At 50.2% G+C, this 23,911-nt stretch overlaps 1 protein-coding gene across 1 annotated transcript in view; it reads right to left on the bottom strand.

The window, feature by feature from the left end:
* Positions 1-23,062, bottom strand: part of LOC137803299 (peroxidasin) — a 28,789-nt gene extending 5,727 nt beyond the window's left edge. Inside the window, exons 1-14 of the mRNA XM_068601604.1 lie at positions 22,995-23,062; positions 21,047-21,216; positions 16,775-16,892; positions 16,147-16,316; positions 14,054-14,326; positions 13,414-13,689; positions 11,736-11,848; positions 11,307-11,463; positions 8,710-8,818; positions 6,108-6,265; positions 2,119-3,125; positions 1,505-2,001; positions 1,173-1,307; positions 866-1,074 (exon numbers count right to left, since the gene is read on the bottom strand). Coding sequence (XP_068457705.1) covers positions 866-1,074; positions 1,173-1,307; positions 1,505-2,001; positions 2,119-3,125; positions 6,108-6,265; positions 8,710-8,818; positions 11,307-11,463; positions 11,736-11,848; positions 13,414-13,689; positions 14,054-14,326; positions 16,147-16,316; positions 16,775-16,892; positions 21,047-21,216; positions 22,995-23,005 — 3,403 coding nt within the window. The 5' untranslated portion in view covers positions 23,006-23,062. The remainder of the gene's footprint in view (positions 1-865; positions 1,075-1,172; positions 1,308-1,504; positions 2,002-2,118; positions 3,126-6,107; positions 6,266-8,709; positions 8,819-11,306; positions 11,464-11,735; positions 11,849-13,413; positions 13,690-14,053; positions 14,327-16,146; positions 16,317-16,774; positions 16,893-21,046; positions 21,217-22,994) is intronic.
* Positions 23,063-23,911: the final 849 nt, after the last annotated feature.

Raw genomic sequence — 23,911 nt, forward strand, 5'->3', positions numbered from 1 at the left:
TGATATCAAAGGGAACAAAGGGTGAGGAAGATGATATCAAGGGGAACAAAGGGTGAGGAAAATGATATCAAGGGGAACAAAGGGTGAGGAAGATGATATCAAAGGGAACAAAGGGTGAGGAAGATGATATCAAGGGGAACAAAGGGTGAGGAAGATGATATCAAAGGGAACAAAGGGTGAGGAAGATGATATCAAAGGGTGAGGACATGGCGCGGCTTTAATTTGACTAAACAGTCTGAAACTAGACCCGCGTCAGCTGAAACGTCTAGAGAACTTCCTGTATGCTGCACTTTCCTCATGAAGGAAACTCTCTGAAGGTGAGAGGTTGTGATCAGAATACATCACACTGGAAGCATAAACCAAGCCTGCAGATCTCTTCACCTCGAAGTCATGTTTGCAGCTAATTTGTGTACCTTGAAGGTTAAAGTTAAAGTGAAATCACGCCGGCTGTGTTACGACGCCTCCACAAGCTGTAAGACCATGAACTGGCCACCAGGGGCAGCGCAGCCTCTCTGCTCATGACCACGAAGCAAAGTCCTCAACCCCAAACCGGCCTCTGTGTGTGTGTAACAACGACTAGACCCTGAGGAGCAGGCTGCCTCTCTATCAGCGTAGGAATGTGTGTGTGTGTGTGTGTGTGTGTGTGTGTGTGTGTGTGTGTGTGTGTGTGTGTGTGTGTGTGTGTGTGACAGCGTACAGCCCTCACATTGCATGGGAGACTTGAAAGGCACGATACAAAAGCAAGAATGAACCAATGCACCTTTTCTTTGATCAGTTAGTTGAGGCAGGGTGACGAGGTCAGAGGTCGTGCTGCTCGTGTGGCAGCAGCTTCATGGACGACGCGTGAGGAGTGCAGGTCTCTCACCTTCGCAGCAGTCCTGCCACATGCGCAGGTCGATCTGAGGCACGTCGTCACAGCTGCCGTAGCCGTGCGGCAGCTCGGCCACCCTGAAGACGTCCTGCTGGACGCGGGTGATGTTGTCCCCGTTGTCGCACAGCACCCGCGTCAGAGAGGCCTGCTTCAGCTGGGTCAGCTGGGCGGGAGAGAACACGCCCGGGTTCTCATACCAGAACCTGCAGCAGCAGACAGAAGCAAGGCAACGCTGTCACATGATGCAGAAACCCCCGGTGCACTTCGGCGCCCTCGCGCGGCGCCACAGCAGCGAGCCCACCTGTCTCCGTCCTGCAGCCGCTTGAACTGGGTTCCCAGCAGGCACATGAGGGTGGGCCCCACCCTGCTGCCAGGGACCAGGTCCTCCGCCATCAGCGCAGGGAACAGATCGATGTTCAGAGGAGTGCCATACAGCCTGCACACAGGAGGCACAACACACCGTCAATACGGCACAACCCAGAAATAGTATCCCCAAAGGGAACAGCAGTCACACCAGGATGCGTCTCAAACCATGACAAGCCGCTCGTACGGACTGCCGTTGAACCGGTCACGTGAAGGACGAGACAGCTGCATTACTGTGTGCCGGTCGGAAGAAAAACAGACGTTAATGACCTCTTCAGGTTCTCTCTGACGTTGGGATTCTTCATTTCGTTCCTCAGGTCGTCGAAGGTCTGAGCCGAGGTCAGGTTGCAGAAGACCCGGTAGTCGTTGTAGGAAGGGATGCCGTGGTCCCGTCCTCTCTGGATGTTCATGGCGGCCAGGTCCAGAGCCACGGCGTGGACCATGGAGAACAGCCTCTCCGTCAGCTCCGTGTTCAGCATCTGGGAGGTGACTCGCATTTTGCCGGCGACGCCGAAGAGCCCGCGGAGCAGCGGGTCGATGCCGCCCTCGTTCACGATGCGGAACGGGGAGAAGAAGGCCCGGTGCAGCGAGATGTGTCCCTGGGGGATGGGCTGGAAGTCCTCGTCCAGCCGGTAGAGGATGGGGTTGATGAGGGTGTGCCCGAAGCGGAACGCCGCCGTGGCGAAGGAGTTGAGGATGCCGGTGTTGACGTTGGGGTTGTAGCCGGTGTACGGGCCCATCCACTTCATGCCCGCCTCACCCAGGATCTAGCAGAGGGAACACAGCAGGCTTTCTCCTTCAGGCTTTTATTGTTGTTACAGAAAGAGAGAGAAAGGCCAGAAGAGAACGAGCAGAAGCGCTCGAGTGGAGGCGACGGCCGTTACCTTGGGCAGCCAGTGCCTGTAGGTGATGTGCTGCATCTGGGCCCCCACGACCTTCCTGGCCTCGTGGTAGATGGTGTCTCCGTCCCAGTGCGGGTTGAGCCTCAGGAGCTCCGTGGCGACGCGGTTGTGCTCCCTGAACCACAGCGTGTGCATGGCGGTCAGACCCAGCTGCTCGTTGGCCCGGTGGTCTCCGGCCAGGAAACACGGGATCGGGCTCTCGTTCTCGTCCCTCATGCACTCGGTGGGCGGCCCGGCGGCGAAGGGCAGCAGAGGCTTCCCCGTGCGCTGGATGATGCCCTGCCGCAGCAGCCCCCTCTGGCTGGCCAGATCTCGGATTTCCTCGGATTCGTGGCGCGAGTTGCCGTAGACGTTGGAAGCGTCGATGTAAGAGGTCAGCTGGTTGATCTGCTCTCTCGGGTACACGCTGTTCATGAGGAGGGAGGTCATGCCGCTGCCGCACACGGGGCTGGACCGCACGAAGAACATGCAGCGGGCGCCGCTGCGCAGCTGCCGCTGGTCATTGGGGGGAAAGTGGATGGGGAAGCACGGCGGGTCGTCGGTGCAGACCTGAGTGCACAGCTGGCCGTCGGAGAACCGCGACTGGCTGAGGGCCGCCACCGTGGAGTCCAGGTCGTGGTCCAGGAACTGGCCCCACTGCATCAGCATGTGAGTGTAGCGGTCGTCCGGAGTGACGGTCTCCGTCCCGATCATGACGGTGGACACCAGCCTCGGCAGAGGGAGCTTGTAGCCGTTGTGCGGCTGCTCGTTGGCCCCTCGCGGCAGGTTGAAGCCGTTGTCGTAGACCGACTTCAGGAGGCGCTCGAAGGCCGTGAGGGAGGCGCCCCACATGGGGTGCTGCAGGTTGTTGCAGGTGCCGTCGTGGCTGCGGTACTTCTGGTGGAAGCAAATGTCGGAGCAGTTGTTGAAGCGCCGGTGCGCCGTGCAGCCCGACAGGTTGGCGATCACCTCCAGAAAGTGAGGGGACACCAGGTCGTTGTAGCGGAACGCTGCGGAGAGCAACAGACATCACACATGCAGAGGCTGTTAGCACGCTTCATACGGGCAACGGGCAACGAGCAACGAGCAACGACAGCAGTTGGGATGCACAGTAACCAAGTGTTGCATGATCTCCACGTGCAAGCACCTCCTGGCCGACGGCTCAGCTAGCAGTGTGTCGCTAACCTGCACTGACTTGCTTTGACATGCAGGAGCTGCTCTGTGCAGCAGATCAGTGTGTGTGTGTGTGTGTGTGTGTGTGTGTGTGTGGGTCTGTGGTGTGTTATGGTGCATGCATGAGAACAAGTGTGAAGTGTGTGTGGCCGACCTCAGTGAGGCTGGGTGAGCCCCCCCCCCGTTGGTGTGTGGTTGCTCAGTGAGGCGTCAGTAAACTGGGTGGTGTTGCCGTCACTGAATAAATAGAATGAAAACAAGTGTTTCTGCTGGCAGAGCATTGTGGGTCAGCTGGGTCTGGGAGCTGCAACAATGAACTCTGCTTGTTGGCTTTAGGAATGAAAACACTGCCTCTCTCTCTTTGTTCATGTTCCACACAGCTCATCTCTGTCCTCCAACACTAACGCTCACCTGAATGTTTCCCTGGAGAACCTGCAGCTCTTTACGCTGTCAAGCCTCTTTCCTTCAGAACAACTTCGTGTTCAGACAAAGTTTTGCAGAGCTCCACATGTGAGACACCAGCACACATCCGGAGTCACACAGTTTGACCTGTGTGCTGTTAAATGTAACCCTGCAGTACAAAGAGTACTTCCTGCATATATGAATACAACGACAGATGTTTATGCATTTAACCATCTGAACGCCGCTCCGCTGGTCAATCTGCACACTGACACACTTTTAAAACTCAGCAGTGAGTGTTCAGTGCTGTGACAAAAGGCTGATGAAACTGTTTCGGGTCCCCACCCGACGCCTCGGCCACGCTGCAGAGAAGCTGCAGCGCCTGCATCACCTGCAGGGCCTGCAGCGCCTGCAGCACCTGCTTCACCTGCATCACCTGCATCACCTGCAGCACCTGCAGGGCCTGCAGCGCCTGCAGCACCTGCTTCACCTGCATCACCTGCAGCGCCTGCATCACCTGCAGCGCCTGCATCACCTGCATCACCTGCAGCACCTGCAGCACCTGCATCACCTGCAGCACCTGCATCACCTGCATCACCTGCAGCACCTGCTTCACCTGCATCACCTGCAGCGCCTGCATCACCTGCAGGGCCTGCAGCGCCTGCATCACCTGCATCACCTGCAGCACCTGCATCACCTGCAGCACCTGCATCGCCTGCATCACCTGCAGCACCTGCAGCGCTTCATGAGCCGTTGCTCAGGAGACGGATGAGAGCGTCTGACTTCAGCAGGATGCTGTGTGTTTCACAAGGAAATGTCAATCTCGTTCATCCTGGAGGGTTGCTGAGGATGACATGAGTCATAATTGATGAAGCTCAGACAACAATGCGCTGCTTGTTGGCTGCAGCAGGCCTCGCTCACAGCCTCATTAAATCTGACCCGACATTTGAGAAACTCTCCGTTTCCTCAACAAAGTCAAAGCACTTTTCCCTCCAAGTCATGTTTGGCGTGTAGAGTCTGCTCCAGCCTCTTCCTATGTATCGATGACCTCATGACACTGTAGATGAACATGTACAGGTGTTCAGCGTACGCACACATTTTAAATCCACTGAGTATCCTGAATCCCTGCTTGAAGCGTTCAGCGGCGTTGACCTGAGAGAGCCTGTCTGCTCAATGGGACTCACACCTCTTCTTCATGAAGCATATTAAAGGTTTCATCAGAGAGGCTGTCCACTGAGACAGCTTCCTGTATGACGTGGCCCCGCCCCTTTAAGAGGCCATCACAGCTCTATACCTGCAACGTAGAGGAGCATTTAAACACAGCATCTATCTGGCTGCTGTGAGCAGGAAACAGCAGATAAAGATCTCTGATAAAGATGAACAACTCTGGCCAACGCTCTGGATAACTCATTTATGTATCGCTACCTACGGCTGGCAGCTCCATAAATACATAAATACATTATGCAAATGTCTCAACCCTCACAGAACATGGGCTCATAAAGATGATGCGTTCACTTCCTGACATGCACACTCAAGTGCATCTGTAACCCGACTGCTCACCGACACTGATGAAGGGATTAGAACCTGCACAGCGTCTGGAGATGAACTAACACGTTGTGTTGATGATGTCAGACTTTTGACAAGCAAAGACCTATGAATCCTTTCCTCCCAGCATGAGGCGGTTCCAGTGGTACATGCTAGGAAGGTAGCATTAGCAGCTCCGGCGGGCCAAAGGCTCCACTTCAGCAGCAGACCAGAGAGAGACTCCTGAGGTGACAGTCTGCATCCCTGTGAGGTCACGACCTCCACGGGGATGCCAGAAGGTCAACCTCCCCGGTGCTGACGGATCATTAACACCAGCACCCACCATCTAAATAAACGAGTATTTTGGTTTTAAAACGAGTGAATTAAGACTTTCAAGTCTCACCATCAACTGGTGAGAAACTACATCAGGTAAAATAAGCAGATGGAACATCGTGAAATGAATCAACTCTACTCTGACATGCTGCGTCTGCTCAGAGGTTGTGTCACCGCGTCAGAGACGGCACCCTGTGTACGGTCACCGCAGCGGTGCAGAGGTGCAGCGGTGCAGCGGTGCAGCGGTGCAGCGGTGCAGTGATGCAGAGGTGCAGCGGTGCAGAGGTGCAGCGGTGCAGCGATGCAGAGGTGCAGCGGTGCAGAGGTGCAGAGGTGCAGCGGTGCAGAGGTGCAGCGGTGCAGCGGTGCAGCGGTGCAGCGGTGCAGCGGTGCAGCGGTGCAGCGGTGCAGCGGTGCAGAGGTGCAGCGGTGCAGCGGTGCAGAGGTGCAGCGGTGCAGCGGTGCAGCGGTGCAGAGGTGCAGCGGTGCAGCGGTGCAGCGGTGCAGAGGTGCAGCGGTGCAGCGGTGCAGCGGTGCAGAGGTGCAGCGGTGCAGCGGCTCACCGGTGCCGTTGGTGTCCACCGTGAGGCCCTGGTTCACGTGGTTCTGGATGAGCAGCAGCGTCTGCTCGAAGATCTCCCCGGCACGCGCCTGCTCCACCGTGTACGGATCCCGAGGGTACCGGAAGAGAGCCAGCAACTCTCCTGGAGTCCTGGGCTGCCTGGAGGACGACACAGGAACAGGTGAGGAGGAGGAGAGAACAGGGAGGAAGAGGAGAGAACAGAGGGAGGAAGAGGAGAGAACAGAGGGAGGAGAATGAGGAGGAGAGAACAGGGAGGAAGAGGAGAGAACAGGGAGGAAGAGGAGAGAACAGAGGGAGGAGGAAGAGGAGGAGAGAACAGGGAGGAAGAGGAGAGAACAGGGAGGAAGAGGAGAGAACAGGGAGGAAGAGGAGAGAACAGAGGGAGGAGGAGGAGAGAACAGAGGGAGGAGAATGAGGAGGAGAGAACAGGGAGGAAGAGGAGAGAACAGGGAGGAAGAGGAGAGAACAGAGGGAGGAGGAAGAGGAGGAGAGAACAGGGAGGAAGAGGAGAGAACAGGGAGGAAGAGGAGAGAACAGAGGGAGGAGGAAGAGAGAACAGAGGGAGGAGAGAACAGAGAGAGGAGGATGAGGAGGAGGAACAGGACAGAACAGAAGGAGGAGGAGGAGGAAGAGAGAACAGAGGGAGGAGGAGAGAACAGAGGGAGGAGGAGAGAACAGAGGGAGGAGGAGGAGGAGGAGGAGGAGAGAACAGAGGGAAGAGGAGGAGGAGGAGGAGAGAACAGAGGGAAGAGGAGGAGGAGGAGGAGGAGGAGGAGAGAACAAAGGGAGGAGGAGGAGGAGGAGAGAACAAAGGGAGGAGGAGGAGGAGGAGGAGGAGGAGGAGGAGGAGGAGGAGAGAACAAAGGGAGGAGGAGGAGGAGGAGGAGGAGGAGGAGGAGGAGGAGAGAACAAAGGGAGGAGGAGGAGGAGAGAACACAGAGCAGCAGGCGTCCTCTGCCTCTCCAGAACCCGGTCGGTTCTCCTGCAGCTTCTCTCTGTGAGCTGACGGGTTCTGATGAGCATGAGGACGCGAGCCGGATCCACTCGTGGTACTCAGACCAAAACACAAAAAAACAAACTTTGTAATCTGGAAAGCACATTTAAATGATGACATCATGTACATATAAGCCAAGTATTGAAATATTAAGACTTTCTGTGACATCTTAATGGGTTTCACATGTTTTTGGCAAGAATCTGCGAAGTTACATAACTTTTTATTGGAAGTCTGGAACAGCTGCAATACTCATATTCATACATTTAATGATAAACGTGGAGTACACATTTAGAATACACGCGCTACGTGACCACAGCAACACGCTACGTGACCGCAGCAACACGCTACGTGACCGCAGCAACACGCTACGTGACCGCAGCAACACACGCTACGTGACCACAGCAACACGCTACGTGACCGCAGCAACACGCTACGTGACCGCAGCAACACGCTACGTGACCGCAGCAACACGCCTCGTGACCGCAGCAACACACTACGTGACCGCAGCAACACGCTACGTGACCGCAGCAACACGCTACGTGACCACAGTGTATTCTAGCTGCAGGGCGGGTCTGTGATGTCATCACAGGGAGACAGAAATCCCCTCATCTCGACTCAGGTTACCACTGCGACTCCTTGTGTCTTTCTCCTCTTCATGTGTGTCTTTGTGTGTCTGTGTTAGTGCGTTCATATGTGGGCAGAGTGCATTTGTGCGCATGCCAAGAACAGCGCAGCTGCTCACCACATCAGGCATCAGCATGGAAACACCTGCAGTACCTCTCCAGCAGCAACAGGGTCAATGCACACGGACTACCAGAGGCCTCCAGACACAACCACTTCTCTTATTGCCACAAACGGTTCATGTGGATGCACAGAAGACCTCGATGAAGATGTCGTGGAGCCAGTTGGCGAGACGTCCTAAACTTTGCCTGCAGCTGTCAGAGAGAGAAAGGAAAGCAGCTTTCTGACCTGCATCTATAAACGTGCAGCATGAGCAGCTCTTCTGACGGCTCTCTCCCTGAAGGCTCTGACTCAGACTCAGAACATGCAGCTCAGCAGCCAACATGCTGGGAGACGATTGTTTCCTCACTGAGCCCGTGAGCTGCAGCGCTGCACGCAGTCCAAACGTAAAGGATGAGCTGCTCTCTTCTGCGTGGACTCAATCTTCATCAATGAGGAAGTTGAAATGAAGTACAGTAAAGCAGGTCTAGCAAGGTGTTCTCCAGTGCCTCATTGTGCAGAAAGAGGGAACGTAACAAATCTGAATCACATGGCTGAGTTGTGATCAAAACCCCAAAATGGGTCTTTATGATATGCAGCGCTCCTCATTTCCCCAGACGGTCCTGGTACCAGCTGCTTCCTCTCTCCAGGTGTGCAGTGTGCAGAGCCCTGACGCTGGAGGTTACTGAGTGTGACGTTTAGCTGGTTCTTCAGTCTGGAGTGAATTAGAAGATACTGAATACAGACGGTAGCGTTGCTATTGAAGCTCTTTGACCGAGCAGCCGTCTGCAGGAGTTCTTCCTGTTCTTCCTGTTCTTTCTTCAGGATCCCTGTGCGACATCACGGCGTCACAGAAACGTTAACTTACCCATCAAAGAGACGCCTCCTCGTGGACTCAATAGCGCTGTCCACATTGCGGATGGCCTGCTCGATGGACGTGCTCACAAAGGTGTCGCCCTGTCTGCTGACTGCAGGGACTGCACACAGACAGACACACACAGAGACACACAGACACACACAGAGACAGACACACAGAGACACAACAGAGACACACAGAGACAGACACACAGAGACAGACACACACAGAGACAGACACACACAGAGACACACAGAGACAGACACACAGAGACAGACACACACAGAGACAGACACACAGAGACAGACACACAGAGACAGACACACACAGAGACAGACACACAGAGACAGACACACAGAGACAGACACACACAGAGACAGGGTTGATCTTAATGAGGCATACACAAAGTTGCTCAACATAACTATTAACTTTCCTCTTGTATGTTTCAGTCATTTTGTATTTTTTGAAAGGTTCTCTGTACAACATTCACGGCATTTATCTAGCAACACACAACTTCTATCAGTGTGAAGACACTGAGGAGCAACGTCTTCCTGAGCAGAGTGAAGTCTCTCTGTGTGCTGTGAGTCTCAGGAACTGGAAGCGTTGCCCACCTTCCAGTTCCCCCTCAGGTGAGCACTGTTAGCTTAGCTAACAGAGCTCTGTTCTGTTAGCTTTGTTAGCTCTGACACCTCTGTTAGCTCTGACACCTCCGTTAGCTCTGTTAGCACTGTTAGCTCTGACAGCTCTGTTAGCTCTGATACCTCTGTTAGCTCTGACACCTCTGTTAGCTTTAACAGCTCTGTTAGCTCTGACACCTCTGTTAGCTCTGTTAGCACTGTTAGCTCTAACAGCTGTGTTAGCTCTGACACCTCTGTTAGCTCTGTTAGCTCTGACACCTCTGTTAGCTTTAACAGCTCTGTTAGCTCTGACACCTCTGTTAGGTCTGACACCTCTGTTAGCTCTGTTAGCACTGTTAGCTCTGACACCTCTGTTAGCTTTAACACCTCTGTTAGCTCTGTTAGCACTGTTAGCTCTGACAGCTCTGTTAGCTCTGATACCTCTGTTAGCTCTGAAACCTCTGTTAGCTTTAACAGCTCTGTTAGCTCTGACACCTCTGTTAGCTCTGTTAGCACTGTTAGCTCTAACAGCTGTGTTAGCTCTGACACCTCTGTTAGCTCTGTTAGCTCTGACACCTCTGTTAGCTTTAACAGCTCTGTTAGCTCTGACACCTCTGTTAGCTCTGATACCTCTGTTAGCACTGTTAGCTCGGACAGCTCTGTTAGCTTTAACATCTCTGTTAGCTCGGACAGCTCTGTTAGCTTTAACATCTCTGTTAGCTCTGACATCTCTGTTAGCTCTGTTAGCTCTGTTAGCTGCTTGCTGACGGCTCAGCCAGCACCATGTGGAACGCTTTAAGTGTCGATGTTGTTAGCGTTGCGTTGTACCGCACATGAGGTCACTGTGGCTCAGCAGTACAGTGGCCCATGGCTATGTGTCCTCGGGCAGCACGTCTAACCCCCCGTTGCTGTGAACATGTACAGTGTGTGAATGTTGGCTCGTCCTGATGGGCTGGTGGCACATTGCATGTAGCTCCTCCCACCAGTGTGAATGATGACATGATGACATGATGGGGTTGAGTGGTGTACCAGTAAACAGCTTATGTTACTATAAGCCACTGGACCTTTTAAGGTGCTGCACGTTCAGCTCATAAATATGCAGTGAATACATTCCTGGCACACTCCATTGCACACTGTGAGATTGGTGAGGACTCAGAGAGTCCAACAACAACAACAACAACAACAACAACAACAACAACACCCTGACACAGTTTACGGGTCAGCAGCCTGATCCTGCCCCTTCAGCGGGAAGGACAACGTGTCTACCTGTGAAGGACAACATGTCTACCTGTGAAGGACAACATGTCTACCTGTGAAGGACAATGTGTCTACCTGTGAAGGACAATGTGTCTACCTGTGAAGGACAATGTGTCTACCTGTGAAGGACAACGTGTCTACCTGTGAAGGACAACATATCTATTTGTGAAGGACAACGTGTCTACCTGTGAAGGACAACATGTCTACCTGTGAAGGGCAACGTGTCTACCTGTGAAGGACAACATGTCTACCTGTGAAGGACAATGTGTCTACCTGTGAAGGGCAATGTGTCTACCTGTGAAGGACAATGTGTCTACCTGTGAAGGACAACGTGTCTACCTGTGAAGGACAACGTGTCTACCTGTGAAGGACAACGTGTCTACCTGTGAAGGACAACATGTCTACCTGTGAAGGACAATGTGTCTACCTGTGAAGGACAATGTGTCTACCTGTGAAGGACAACGTGTCTACCTGTGAAGGACAACGTGTCTACCTGTGAAGGACAACATGTCTACCTGTGAAGGACAATGTGTCTACCTGTGAAGGGCAACGTGTCTACCTGTGAAGGACAATGTGTCTACCTGTGAAGGACAATGTGTCTACCTGTGAAGGACAACGTGTCTACCTGTGAAGGACAACGTGTCTACCTGTAAAGGACAACATATCTATTTGTGAAGGACAACGTGTCTACCTGTGAAGGGCAATGTGTCTACCTGTGAAGGGCAACGTGTCTACCTGTGACAGTGAGCACCATGCTGGCGACCTGGTAGCCGATGGGGTTGCGGGCGACACACTCGTAGCGACCACCGTCCGCGGTGCCCACGTCCTTCACCTCGAGGTAGCCCTCAGGGCTGATGTGGAACTTGCCGCTCTCTGTCACCTGCACACCGTCCTGGCAGAGAGAGGGGAGGTGAGGACATGGCATGTGGAGAGTGTGTGGGACCGGTTACAGAAGATCACTGAGCCACTGGTGTGAGGACAGAAACTTCAACAACTTCCACATATTAGTCATTGAGTTACTTCATTGTCATTATTGGCGCTAACTAACATAATGACACACAAAGTAACCACACACCAGCCCTTCCCTCTTCCCTGTTCTCATTCAGCCACTAACCCCGTGACCTCTGCGGCGCTGAGGTCACGACAGGAGCTCTATCATCTAACCTTGTTCCAGGTGAGGACGGGTTGTGGCTGGCCCTGAGCGCTGCAGGGAATCTGGACGTCCTGGCCAGACTCCACCGTCAGGTCCCTTGGAGCATTTGTGAAAACAGGCGTTACTGGATGAGTTAAAACATACACACACATACGCATGTGTTAATGATTATGCTCAACGCAATGCACGTAACAACTGCATTGTACAGCATCAGAGCAGTTATGACACCCTGAAATGGATCTTTGTGTTTTTGCTGACACACACACACACACACACACACACACACACACACACACACACACACACACACACACACACACACACACACACACACACACACACACTCTCTCTCTCTCAGTGTTACACTTCTCTTTCTCTATAACATGTCACAGTCTGTGTCAGAGAGATGAAGGCTGACTGTGTGTGCAAAAGGGAATAATGCATTGCTTCATGTGGAGGCAAAGAGAGCAACGGGCAATCGCTGATGGTGGAACATCTTCACGCTGCATTTCATACACTGCTTTTCTGTTTTTCCCTCAATTTCAACATAAGGAGTGAGGAGTGACTCCTATTTGATGTTTTTAAATAATACACTTTAACACTAGATGATACGTCTTCATCATCACTAACTTTAAGAAACTCCATCCTGACACACACACACACGCACACACACGCACACACACGCACACACACGCACACGCCCTGAGCCACCTGGCCGTGGGAAAATCCCACAAGTTTAAGGAACACAGAGGGAGGCGGGTTCATAGCAGTCTGACACTAATTAAGTGCCTTTAAATCAAAGTATAACTTTCTAAAACACAGGGTGCACAGCACCACGCTGCGGGCCGAGAGGAGGCTGGTGGGCTGTAACCCTTTAGCGTCCTGCTGCAACACAGTTCTTACTATCAGGAGGGACAGAAGACACATCTCATCCCTGCTTTCACTTTCTTCTAATGCTGTGTGTGTCTGCACAGCGCTCGAGAAGAAGACGCCTCACACACTGCATGCTGAGCGCTGGTACAGCAGCGTGGGGCCATTACGCAACGTGTGCTTTGTGCCATGTTAACAGCCATTACTACATGGAAAACATGGTGTCATCACAGGATTACAGGCTGCCAGGCTTTCCTGTGCTCAGTCGAGCCTGTAATTCAGCTACTCACACACACACACACACACACACACACACACACACACACACACACACACACACACACACACACACACAGTGAGATCTCCAACTTATATTCCAAACAAAGATAGATTCCAACCCATGTGTGCAAGCAGAATGAATGAATGAATGAATGAATGAATGAATGAATGACTGACTGAATGAATGAATGACTGACAGGACTCTATCACACAGTCACAGATGAGGAGGACACACAGCTGTGTGTCTTTCTATGTACATTTGCTTAATAGAAGGCCTGCTTGTGAAAACGTGAACTGAGCTGTAAGTAAAGAGTGCTGCACGTGGCTCCACTGCCTCCTCTTCAGGCCTGCAGGGTTTGAAGAGGACCTTCTGCAGCCACATACTGGACTTCTTCTGTCTAACAGAAGAGCTTGGCCTCCATGTGAAGCTGCAGTGGATCTTCACCAGCTGACAAAAGGCTGGACCCTCACAGTTCAGAGCCCTAAGCTAGCGTCGCGGTGACCTGAAGGCCTCGTCCACGCGGTCAGTGTGGCCCTCACCTCTCTGCTGGATGCTGAGCTGCACGGCGGTGCGCACGGTCCCCACGGGGCTGACGGCCTGGCACTCGTACTGGCCCTCGTCGTGGGCCGCCACCCGAGTGATGCGCAGCGTGCCGGAGGCCAGGACCACGTGGCGGCGGTCGAGGGGCAATGGACTGCCCCCGCGCGTCCAGGCTATCACCGGCTGGGGGTAACCACTGGCCTCACAGGGGAAGTCCACCGTGTGCCCCTCCAGGACGGACTGGTCCTGTGGCGAGACCGTGAACTGGGGGATCGCTGTGGGAAGAGTGGCTTCATTCAGTATGACAATGAAATGTGGCTTCACAGCAGCCTTCACATGAGTCAGGACACGTTACAGAGCTGTTGGACCCTGATCCTCAACCACAGTGCAGACATGCAGGGGTCCAGAGGATCAGTCAGAGAAAACCTGACTGGTGATGTGAGCAATACAAGGATTCATAGTCAGGAGAACAGCAGTCACCAGCACTGCATGACCTCACTGTCTAGATGTTTCCCTCAGGGAAACCCTTTATGAGAAGAATAAAGACGTCTGAGTTTTGTAACTGAAGATACACGTTCCTGAACACAAGAGGATCAGACAGTGACAGTGTTTACTTTCAGTCCAGTGAACTGACCCCACCTTGCACGATGATGTACGCCGTGGCGTGTATAGTGTCAACATTGTTGGAGGCAAAGCAGGTGTACTGCCCCCCGTCCGCCTGGTCCACGTTCTGGATGTACAGCCCTCCAGAGGGCGTGGTGTTGATGCGGGCGTCGCTGGGCAGCGGTGTGCGGTCGCCCTTCGTCCAAGAGACCCGGGGATGCGGTTGTCCCGTGGCGCTGCACTCCAGGGTCACGCTCTCCCCCACCAGCACCTCCGTGTTCTGGGGCTGGATCACAAAACTTGGCCGTGCTGGAGGAGAAGCATAGGGGGGGGGAGGGGTTAACTCATTTAACTTCAGGGTATTAGGAGGCTTTTGATGACCAACGTGTCCAAAAGAAAAGTGCTGAACAAGCTGTTGTCGTCTGCAGGGTCAGCTCACACACACAGATCCTCACACACAGATCATCACACACACAGATCATCACACACACAGATCATCACACACACAGATCATCACACACACAGATCATCACACACACAGATCCTCACACACACAGATCATCACACACACAGATCATCACACACACGGATCCTCACACACACAGATCATCACACACAGATCGTCACACACACAGATCATCACACACACAGATCATCACACACACAGATCCTCACACACACAGATCCTCACACACAGATCGTCACACACACAGATCGTCACACACACAGATCGTCACACACACAGATCCTCACACACACAGATCCTCACACACAGATCGTCACACACACAGATCCTCACACACACAGATCCTCACACACAGATCCTCACACACACAGATCCTCACACACAGATCGTCACACACACAGATCGTCACACACACAGATCGTCACACACACAGATCCTCACACAGATCATCACACACACAGATCATCACACACACAGATCGTCACACACACAGATCATCACACACAGATCGTCACACACAGATCCTCACACACAGATCGTCACACACACAGATCCTCACACACACACAGATCGTCACAGATCATTTCTGTTCGCGTTGTGTCTGCAGCTGCCGCCTACGTCCATCACAACATGTGGAGTCCTGTCCATATTTGGCCGGTGACTACAGCGGCGCAGAGGAGCTGTGTACACAGCGACAGGCCGAGTGTTTATCCTCACACAGACAGGAAATGCACAACATCTGCTCTCAGAAACTGTTCCTCAACAAGAGGTCGTCGCCTGGCCATCCGTCACCGCGGCGATGATCCTGGGGTCATCTAGAGATCTAATCTCTCCCACGGCCGCTAACGGCTGTGACGGATGGACGAGAGATGGATTAACTTGTGTGTAAGTATGAGGGAGGTGCATGTGGCACGACAGCCGTCCTCGTGATGTGTCCTGCTGACCTGAGGGGAGGAGCTGCTCACAGACACCTCGCTCTAAAGTCTCTCTCTCTCTCTCCCTCTCTCTCTCTCTCTCTCTCCCTCTCTCTCTCTCTCCCTCTCCCTCTCTCTCTCTCTCTCTCTCTCTATCTCTCTCTCTCTCTCTCTCTATCTCTATCTCTCTCTCTCTCTCTCTCTCTCTCTCTCTCTGTCTCTGTCTCTGTCTCTCTCTCTCTCTCTCTCTCTCTCTCTCTGTCTCTCTCTCTCTCTCTCTCTCTCTCTCTCTCTCTCTCTCTCTCTCTCTCTCTCTCTCTCTCTCTCTCTCTGATGTGGTTCAGCAGGTAAAAGATGCGGTTCAGCAGGTAAAAGATGCAGTTTATCAGGTAAAAGATGCAGTTTATCAGGTAAAAGATGCAGTTTATCAGGTAAAAGATGCAGTTTATCAGGTAAAAGATGCGGTTTATCAGGTAAAAGATGCAGTTTATCAGGTAAAAGATGCAGTTTATCAGGTAAAAGATGCAGTTTATCAGGTAAAAGATGCAGTTTATCAGGTAAAAGATGCAGTTTATCAGGTAAAAGATGCAGTTCAGCAGGTAAAAGATGCGGTTCAGCAGGTAAAAGATGCGGTTCAGCAGGTAAAAGATGCAGTTCAGCAGGTAAAAGATGCAGTTCAGCAGGTAAAAGATGCGGTTCAGCAGGTAAAAGATGCGGTTCAGCAGGTAAAAGCCAGTGGTGACACTCACAAGGGGCTCCAAAGTATCGCAGCGTGACCTGTGACGTCTTGACCTCGCCGGCCACGTTTTTGGCCATGCACTGGTACACCCCCTGGTCCGTCTCCCTGGTGTCCTGGATCATCAGCGTCCCGTCCTCCAGCAGGTTCAGACGACTGTCATCACGCATGTTCAGAGCGTTGCTGTCAGGAGATGAACATCACCGGTTAACTCTGTATCGGTGTTCTTTCTGTTCACATCATCCACCTTCAAAAACCCACCCAGTCGTTAGCATAGCATAATGCCAGCAGTGCTAAAATGGGAAATGCAGCTCAGAACTCAAATGAAATGAATGAAACTATCTGAACGAAGCCCATGAAGCAGCTTCTCATCCTGACTGCACTGCCTCCACCAACCAGTCAGGTGTCAGATTACATCTCATGTCCACACCTCCTGTTTGACACTTAGTGAAATTCTTTTAATTAGCATATCAATTATTGGCTTAAGGCCAAAAAATGTGTTTTCTTTCACGGTGACCTTTTGACCCCAGAATTTGACTCAGCTCATTCTCAATGCATTCCTGAGATATCGCTTTCATGAGGAATACCCAGCGCAGTCAGAGGAGCCTCTCTGGTGGCTCGGCCTTCACAGTGAGTCTTACTTGTTCCTGAGCCAGATGATCTGGGGCTTGGGGTTGCCTTCCGCCCGGCAGGTGAAGTAGACGGTGTTCCCCGATGTCACGTCCACATCCTGAGGCTCTGAGGTGATCCGAGGTACCTCTGGAGGAAGAGGACAAAAGAACGATGGGAGGGCTTTTTAAATCCATGTCCATTCATTTGTATGAGGCAGTACTGTATGTATCTAGTCTGTATGTATGTATCTGTGTGTGAGGAGCCTCTAGTGAGTCTGTCTCTAGTCTGAAGCCAGCCTCTAGCGAGTCTGTCTCTAGTCTGAAGCCAGCCTCTACTGAGTCTGTCTCTAGTCTGAAGCCAGCCTCTAGTGAGTCTGTCTCTAGTCTGAAGCCAGCCTCTAGCGAGTCTGTCTCTAGTCTGAAGCCAGCCTCTAGCGAGTCTGTCTCTAGTCTGAAGCCAGCCTCTAGCGAGTCTGTCTCTAGTCTGAAGCCAGCCTCTACTGAGTCTGTCTCTACTCTGAAGCCAGCCTCTAGCGAGTCTGTATCTAGTCTGAAGCCAGCCTCTAGTGAGTCTGTATCTAGTCTGAAGCCAGCCTCTACTGAGTCTGTCTCTACTCTGAAGCCAGCCTCTAGTGAGTCTGTCTCTACTCTGAAGCCAGCCTCTAGCGAGTCTGTCTCTAGTCTGAAGCCAGCCTCTAGCGAGTCTGTGTCTAGTCTGAAGCCAGCCTCTAGCGAGTCTGTCTCTACTCTGAAGCCAGCCTCTAGCGAGTCTGTCTCTACTCTGAAGCCAGCCTCTAGCGAGTCTGTCTCTACTCTGAAGCCAGCCTTTAGTGAGTCTGTCTCTAGTCTGAAGCCAGCCTCTACTGAGTCTGTCTCTAGTCTGAAGCCAGCCTCTAGCGAGTCTGTCTCTAGTCTGAAGCCAGCCTCTAGTGAGTCTGTCTCTAGTCTGAAGCCAGCCTCTAGCGAGTCTGTCTCTACTCTGAAGCCAGCCTCTAGCGAGTCTGTCTCTAGTCTGAAGCCAGCCTCTAGCGAGTCTGTCTCTAGTCTGAAGCCAGCCTCTAGCGAGTCTGTCTCTACTCTGAAGCCAGCCTCTAGCGAGTCTGTCTCTAGTCTGAAGCCAGCCTCTAGCGAGTCTGTCTCTAGTCTGAAGCCAGCCTCTAGCGAGTCTGTCTCTAGTCTGAAGCCAGCCTCTAGCGAGTCTGTCTCTAGTCTGAAGCCAGCCTCTAGCGAGTCTGTCTCTAGTCTGAAGCCAGCCTCTAGCGAGTCTGTCTCTAGTCTGAAGCCAGCCTCTAGTGAGTCTGTGTCTAGTCTGAAGCCAGCCTCTAGCGAGTCTGTCTCTAGTCTGTCTAAAGGGATGAAGAACTACCTAAAGGGATGTAGGACTGTCTAAAGGGATGAAGGACTGTCTAAAGGGATGAAGGACTGTCTAAAGGGATGAAGAACTGTCTAAAGGGATGAAGGACTGTCTAAAGGGATGAAGAACTGTCTAAAGGGATGAAGGACTGTCTAAAGGGATGAAGAACTGTCTAAAGAACTATCTAAAGTGATGAAGAACTGTCTAAAGGGATGAAGAACTGTCTAAAGGGATGAAGAACTGTCTAAAGGGATGAAGAACTGTCTAAAGGGATGAAGAACTGTCTAAAGGGATGCAGGACTGTCTAAAGGGATGAAGAACTGTCTAAAGGGATGTAGGACTGTCTAAAGGGATGAAGAACTGTCTAAAGAACTATCTAAAGTGATGAAGAACTGTCTAAAGGGATGAAGAACTGTCTAAAGAACTATCTAAAGTGATGAAGAACTGTCTAAAGGGATGAAGAACTGTCTAAAGTGATGAAGAACTGTCTAAAGGGATGAAGAACTGTCTAAAGGGATGAAGAACTGTCTAAAGGGATGAAGAACTGTCTAAAGAACTATCTAAAGTGATGAAGAACTGTCTAAAGGGATGAAGAACTGTCTAAAGTGATGAAGAACTGTCTAAAGGGATGAAGAACTGTCTAAAGGGATGAAGAACTGTCTAAAGGGATGAAGGACTGTCTAAAGAACTATCTAAAGTGATGAAGAACTGTCTAAAGGGATGAAGAACTGTCTAAAGTGATGAAGGACTGTCTAAAGGGATGAAGAACTACCTAAAGGGATGAAGAACTGTCTAAAGGGATGTAGGACTGTCTAAAGGGATGAAGAACTGTCTAAAGGGATGAAGAACTGTCTAAAGGGATGAAGAACTGTCTAAAGGGATGAAGAACTGTCTAAAGGGATGAAGAACTGTCTAAAGGGATGAAGAACTGTCTAAAGGGATGAAGAACTGTCTAAAGGGATGAAGGACTGTCTAAAGAACTATCTAAAGTGATGAAGAACTGTCTAAAGGGATGAAGAACTGTCTAAAGGGATGAAGGACTGTCTAAAGAACTATCTAAAGTGATGAAGAACTGTCTAAAGGGATGAAGAACTGTCTAAAGTGATGAAGAACTGTCTAAAGGGATGAAGAACTATCTAAAGTGATGAAGGACTGTCTAAAGGGATGAAGAACTACCTAAAGGGATGAAGAACTGTCTAAAGGGATGTAGGACTGTCTAAAGGGATGAAGAACTGTCTAAAGGGATGAAGAACTGTCTAAAGGGATGAAGAACTGTCTAAAGGGATGAAGAACTGTCTAAAGGGATGAAGAACTGTCTAAAGGGATGAAGGCACATCCGAGTACACCAGCAGGTAAACAAAACCTAAACTCCTGAAAAGCTCCTGAAAGTCACACTGAGGGTTCTCAACCCACGTCTCATTTCACCACCAAACCAGACTTCAGCACTGAGGATCGTGATGGCAGTTTATTGAATCTGGTTTGCAGCAACACAACCTCCACTGTGGTCCATGGAGGAGTGAAGCTCATCAGCACCGCTGGAGGGGAGGCGCCTCATCTCCAGAACGGCGGCTGTTGTGACAGCTGTTCCACCCGCCGTGCATCGCTCCACCCGGCTCACTGGGGGAACTTCATCTGTCTGCTATGCGGACAGATGAAGGCGAGGGGAACTCTGAGCAGGAATGGGCAAGTTGGTGCCATCAAATTAGCCGCGGAGGATTAAATGTGGCTGCTTACAGTCGGCTGCCAACTGGCCCAGACTGGAGCGCTCTGTGGGAGCCAGAGGACTCGGAGCAGAGACGCTGCTCACCGCTGGCCAGAGACACCAAGGGAAACCTGCCAGACCGACTCCAGTGAAGTGGAGACTTCCTTTTCTACCTGCAGTGAAGCAGCATCAGTGCACCTAAAGCTGTGTGTAAGCATGCTTCAGCCAAAGTCTATGTGGAAACATGTTTTATTCCTCCTGTTCATGGTAAATGTTCTAACAATATGAGCACGAGCGTCCCACCCAACACCATGCGCCTCCAGAGCTGCAGGACATCTCTGTCAACACCACATTATAAACATCTCACAAATTATTGTGAGTGAAGAGACGTTATCATTTGATGAGCTCACAGGGAGGTTCATATTCTACATTCAACTTTCCCAATAAAAATAGAAACTATAATTAGAGAAACAATGCAGGTCTTTAAACTCAAAGGTCGTCTCGGTGTCTGTGTCGGTGGATGATTGACTTCTCCTCTCGTTGGAGAGTAGAGGACCCTCTGCCCATCGGGAGTCTTGAGTAACAACTGAGTCATGAGATGCAGAATTATACAATTAAAACATACGCAACTCCTCCCCGTATAGATGACAAAACAGATGGAAAAAGAGCGGCAGGACGAGGCTGTGGACGCACTAGCACCTCGTCCCACCAGAGGCCACAGGCCAGACGCATGTGGTGTAGAGATAACAGCTGCTGCAGCCCTCAGACACAAAGAGAGGACACACCTGTGTCTGAGCGGCAGGAGGACGGTCTGCTACAGCTGGCAGGAGGCTGCTGCTTCTGTGTGTGGACTGAGTTGTGGTTTAAGTTAGAAGAGTGTGCATAGCAATAGCAACATGGAAACCACATGCTACGTGTCTGCAGCATGGCTCTACGTAGGCCTGTCCAGATGTGTGTTTCTCTTTGTTTCAAAAGGTTTCAAAAAGGAGGCTTTTAACCCAGTGACTTCCCGCGGTGCAGAGTTGATGCTAATAATGTTGCAGCACGGTTAGGTTGTCCAGCTGGGTCTGATGTGGAGACATGACAATACAATGGAACAGCTGCAAACATGTGATGCATGATATCTGTTATTAAACCTAGAACCCAGCCATTTCTAAAGACCTATTCTCAGACCCCACTCCTGTACATTCATGGCTGTCTATAGACACATGTGCGTGCTCAGTGCAGTGTGCTTGTGTCTCCGTACCACAGTTCAGCTCCTCTGCGGTGAGCGTGGCCACAGACCGGCCCTGCAGGCGGCTGGGGTAGTCGCAGGTGGCGGCGGCCTGAGCGTTGCCCGACTCGGCGTACTGCTTCAGCAGGTCGGCCAGCCACAGCAGCTCACAGTCACAGTTCAACGCATTGGAGTCCAGCCGCCTGAAACACACAACATGCAGACACCATCCACACAGCAGGGGGTCCATCAATAAAGCAGATACATGACGCTCGCTGTGGAGTCCTGCATGAAGGCTGTTGTGTAAACTCTCTCTGGAAGTTATTGAACTCAAACTGGTCTGACAAAGCCAGCTCTGTCCTCAGCAGCCATGATGCCCCCAGTCCACCACAACGTCACCTCATGCAAGAGTGTTGTCAACATTATTAACCACACTTATCTCTTTGACCCAAAAAGGATTATATATATACATATATATATATATATATATATACATACATATATATATATATATATATATATACATATATATATATATATATATATATACATATATATATATATACATATATATACATATATATATATATATATATATATACATATATATATATATACATATATATACATATATATATATATACATATATATATATATATATATATATACATATATATATATATATATATATATACATATATATATATATATATATATATACATATATATATATATATATATATATACATATATATATATATATATATATATATATATATATATATATATATATATATATATATATATAGGAAAAAATCTTCAACTTTGCCCATATATATATATATATATATATATACATATATATATATATATATATATACATATATATATATATATATATATATATATATATATATATATATACATATATATATATATATATATATATATATATATAGATATATATATATATATATATATATATATATATATATATATGGGCAAAGTTGAAGATTTTTTCCTGATTCATCGCATGATTTTCTGTTTATAATCTCATTATGAACCAAATCCATAATGAAGTCCAGTCTGTGTTCACTTGTTCACAGTCAGTCTGTGAACAGGTGACCTGAACATCTTGTGATGTGAGGAAAGTTCTCCTCTTGGAGAGAAGAGTACAGATCCAGAAGTGCTGCTGCTGTAAAGTGCTCTGCATGGTGGATGTGGTCGCTGTATTGCGTTCATGGTGTTTATCTTATTCATTTATTTTTCATGTTTGATTGACCTCACGCCGTGAGACGTCAGGTCTGAGCTACGGAGAGATTAAAGTGCAGCGCCTGTGTGCAGTGATAAGCCCCGCCCACTGCAGTTTTAAGCCCCGCCCACTGCAGTGATACGCCCCGCCCACTGCAACAAAAACATGCAGTTAACGCATGATCAAATCATTTACGGGTTAATGATTGCGTTTTTAACACGTTATTGACGCTGGGAAAGTGAATGTGTTTTTAACACGTTAACTGCAGTTTTTCATACAATCAAACACATTCTGAAAAGGTCGCTGGTGCAAAGACAAGAGGCTGGAAAGCTATGGCATGAGGCCAAGTGCTGAGTGTTGCTCACTGCCTGTTGGCTGGAGGTCAGGGATCGACACCGTTGGCCTCATGTTGTTGACCCAGAATTCTTATATGTTGAAAAAAAGAAGTATCTTTTGTGTGCAGCTTTGCTTCTCTCATGCCGCCCCGCCCTGCACAGGCCCTCCCAGCTCCACTGCAGCTGGCTAACAGAAACACTCAGACTGTGGGAAGGACGGCGCTGAGGGCCTTGAGATGGAAACGGCCTCGCGGCCGAGGAAGCGTGAGAACCGTGCGGCGTGGCTGCAGGCATGTCACTGACAACAGCTGATACTGCTGTCATGGGAGAGAGATGCAGGGATTGATAGAGACATGCACTCCAACACAGCTGCTTCAGGGGATTTCCACTTACAGCCGCTTCATGGCCTGGAGATGAGAGAAGGTTCCCGGGACGAGCTGGGAGATTCTGTTGTTGTGCAGAAACCTGAGAGAGAGAGAAACTGTGAGATGATCCATCAGCGCTCATCGCAGCTCCACAGCTGACAGACGCAGCCCTTTTCAAATGATAATCAGAATAATCGACCAAACTAATGACAGTGGAACACATATTGTGACCCTTTGCTAAGATCATATGTCATTTCACAAACCCAAAACCAGAGTTTCCCAGACATGCTACGACTTAACCCGATGACCCGGAGGCTCGTGTTACTTTACTGAAAACACATCAAAACATCTGTTTCACTAACACTTTGACCCCAAAACTAATCCATGTTCTATTACTGTAATTGAAACCTGAAACTAAGAATAAATTCATATCTACAAAGGGAGCATGTCCTCTTCATGCAGTTTCTACAGTAGCAACACGGCTAACGGCTAACGGCTAACAGCTAACGGCTAACAGCTAACGGACGGAGGTTCCATTCAGTTACATTGTGACGCTAGCAGCGGGCAAATGAATTATATTGTCACCATGATGTGTTCACATGTCATCTCGTAAAATGCAGCGCTGGTGGGAAACTTGAATGAATCCAGATGTTTGAAGGAGATTTCTCACAACTAAATAAAACGATATTGGAGATGAATTATGAGCTGTTAACACTAAGCAGCGTCTGCATCATGAAAACTAGGAATGAACATGTCGGATCTGTGCTGGTTGAGATGGAGACTTTGACCAGCTGATCCGTCTGAACGCAGGAGGACCACAGCTTTGAATCATCTACAAACCAGCTGCTGCATCGCTTATTGACAAAAGAATAAAGCGTCTTAATGGAGATATTACTATTGAGCAATATTAATATCACTAATAAACTAAATATCAAGATCATCTTC

Source organism: Clinocottus analis, unplaced genomic scaffold (assembly GCF_023055335.1).
Source record: "Clinocottus analis isolate CAN_PGR_092001 unplaced genomic scaffold, fCliAna1.0.p SCAF_52, whole genome shotgun sequence".
Taxonomy (NCBI): domain Eukaryota; kingdom Metazoa; phylum Chordata; class Actinopteri; order Perciformes; family Cottidae; genus Clinocottus; species Clinocottus analis.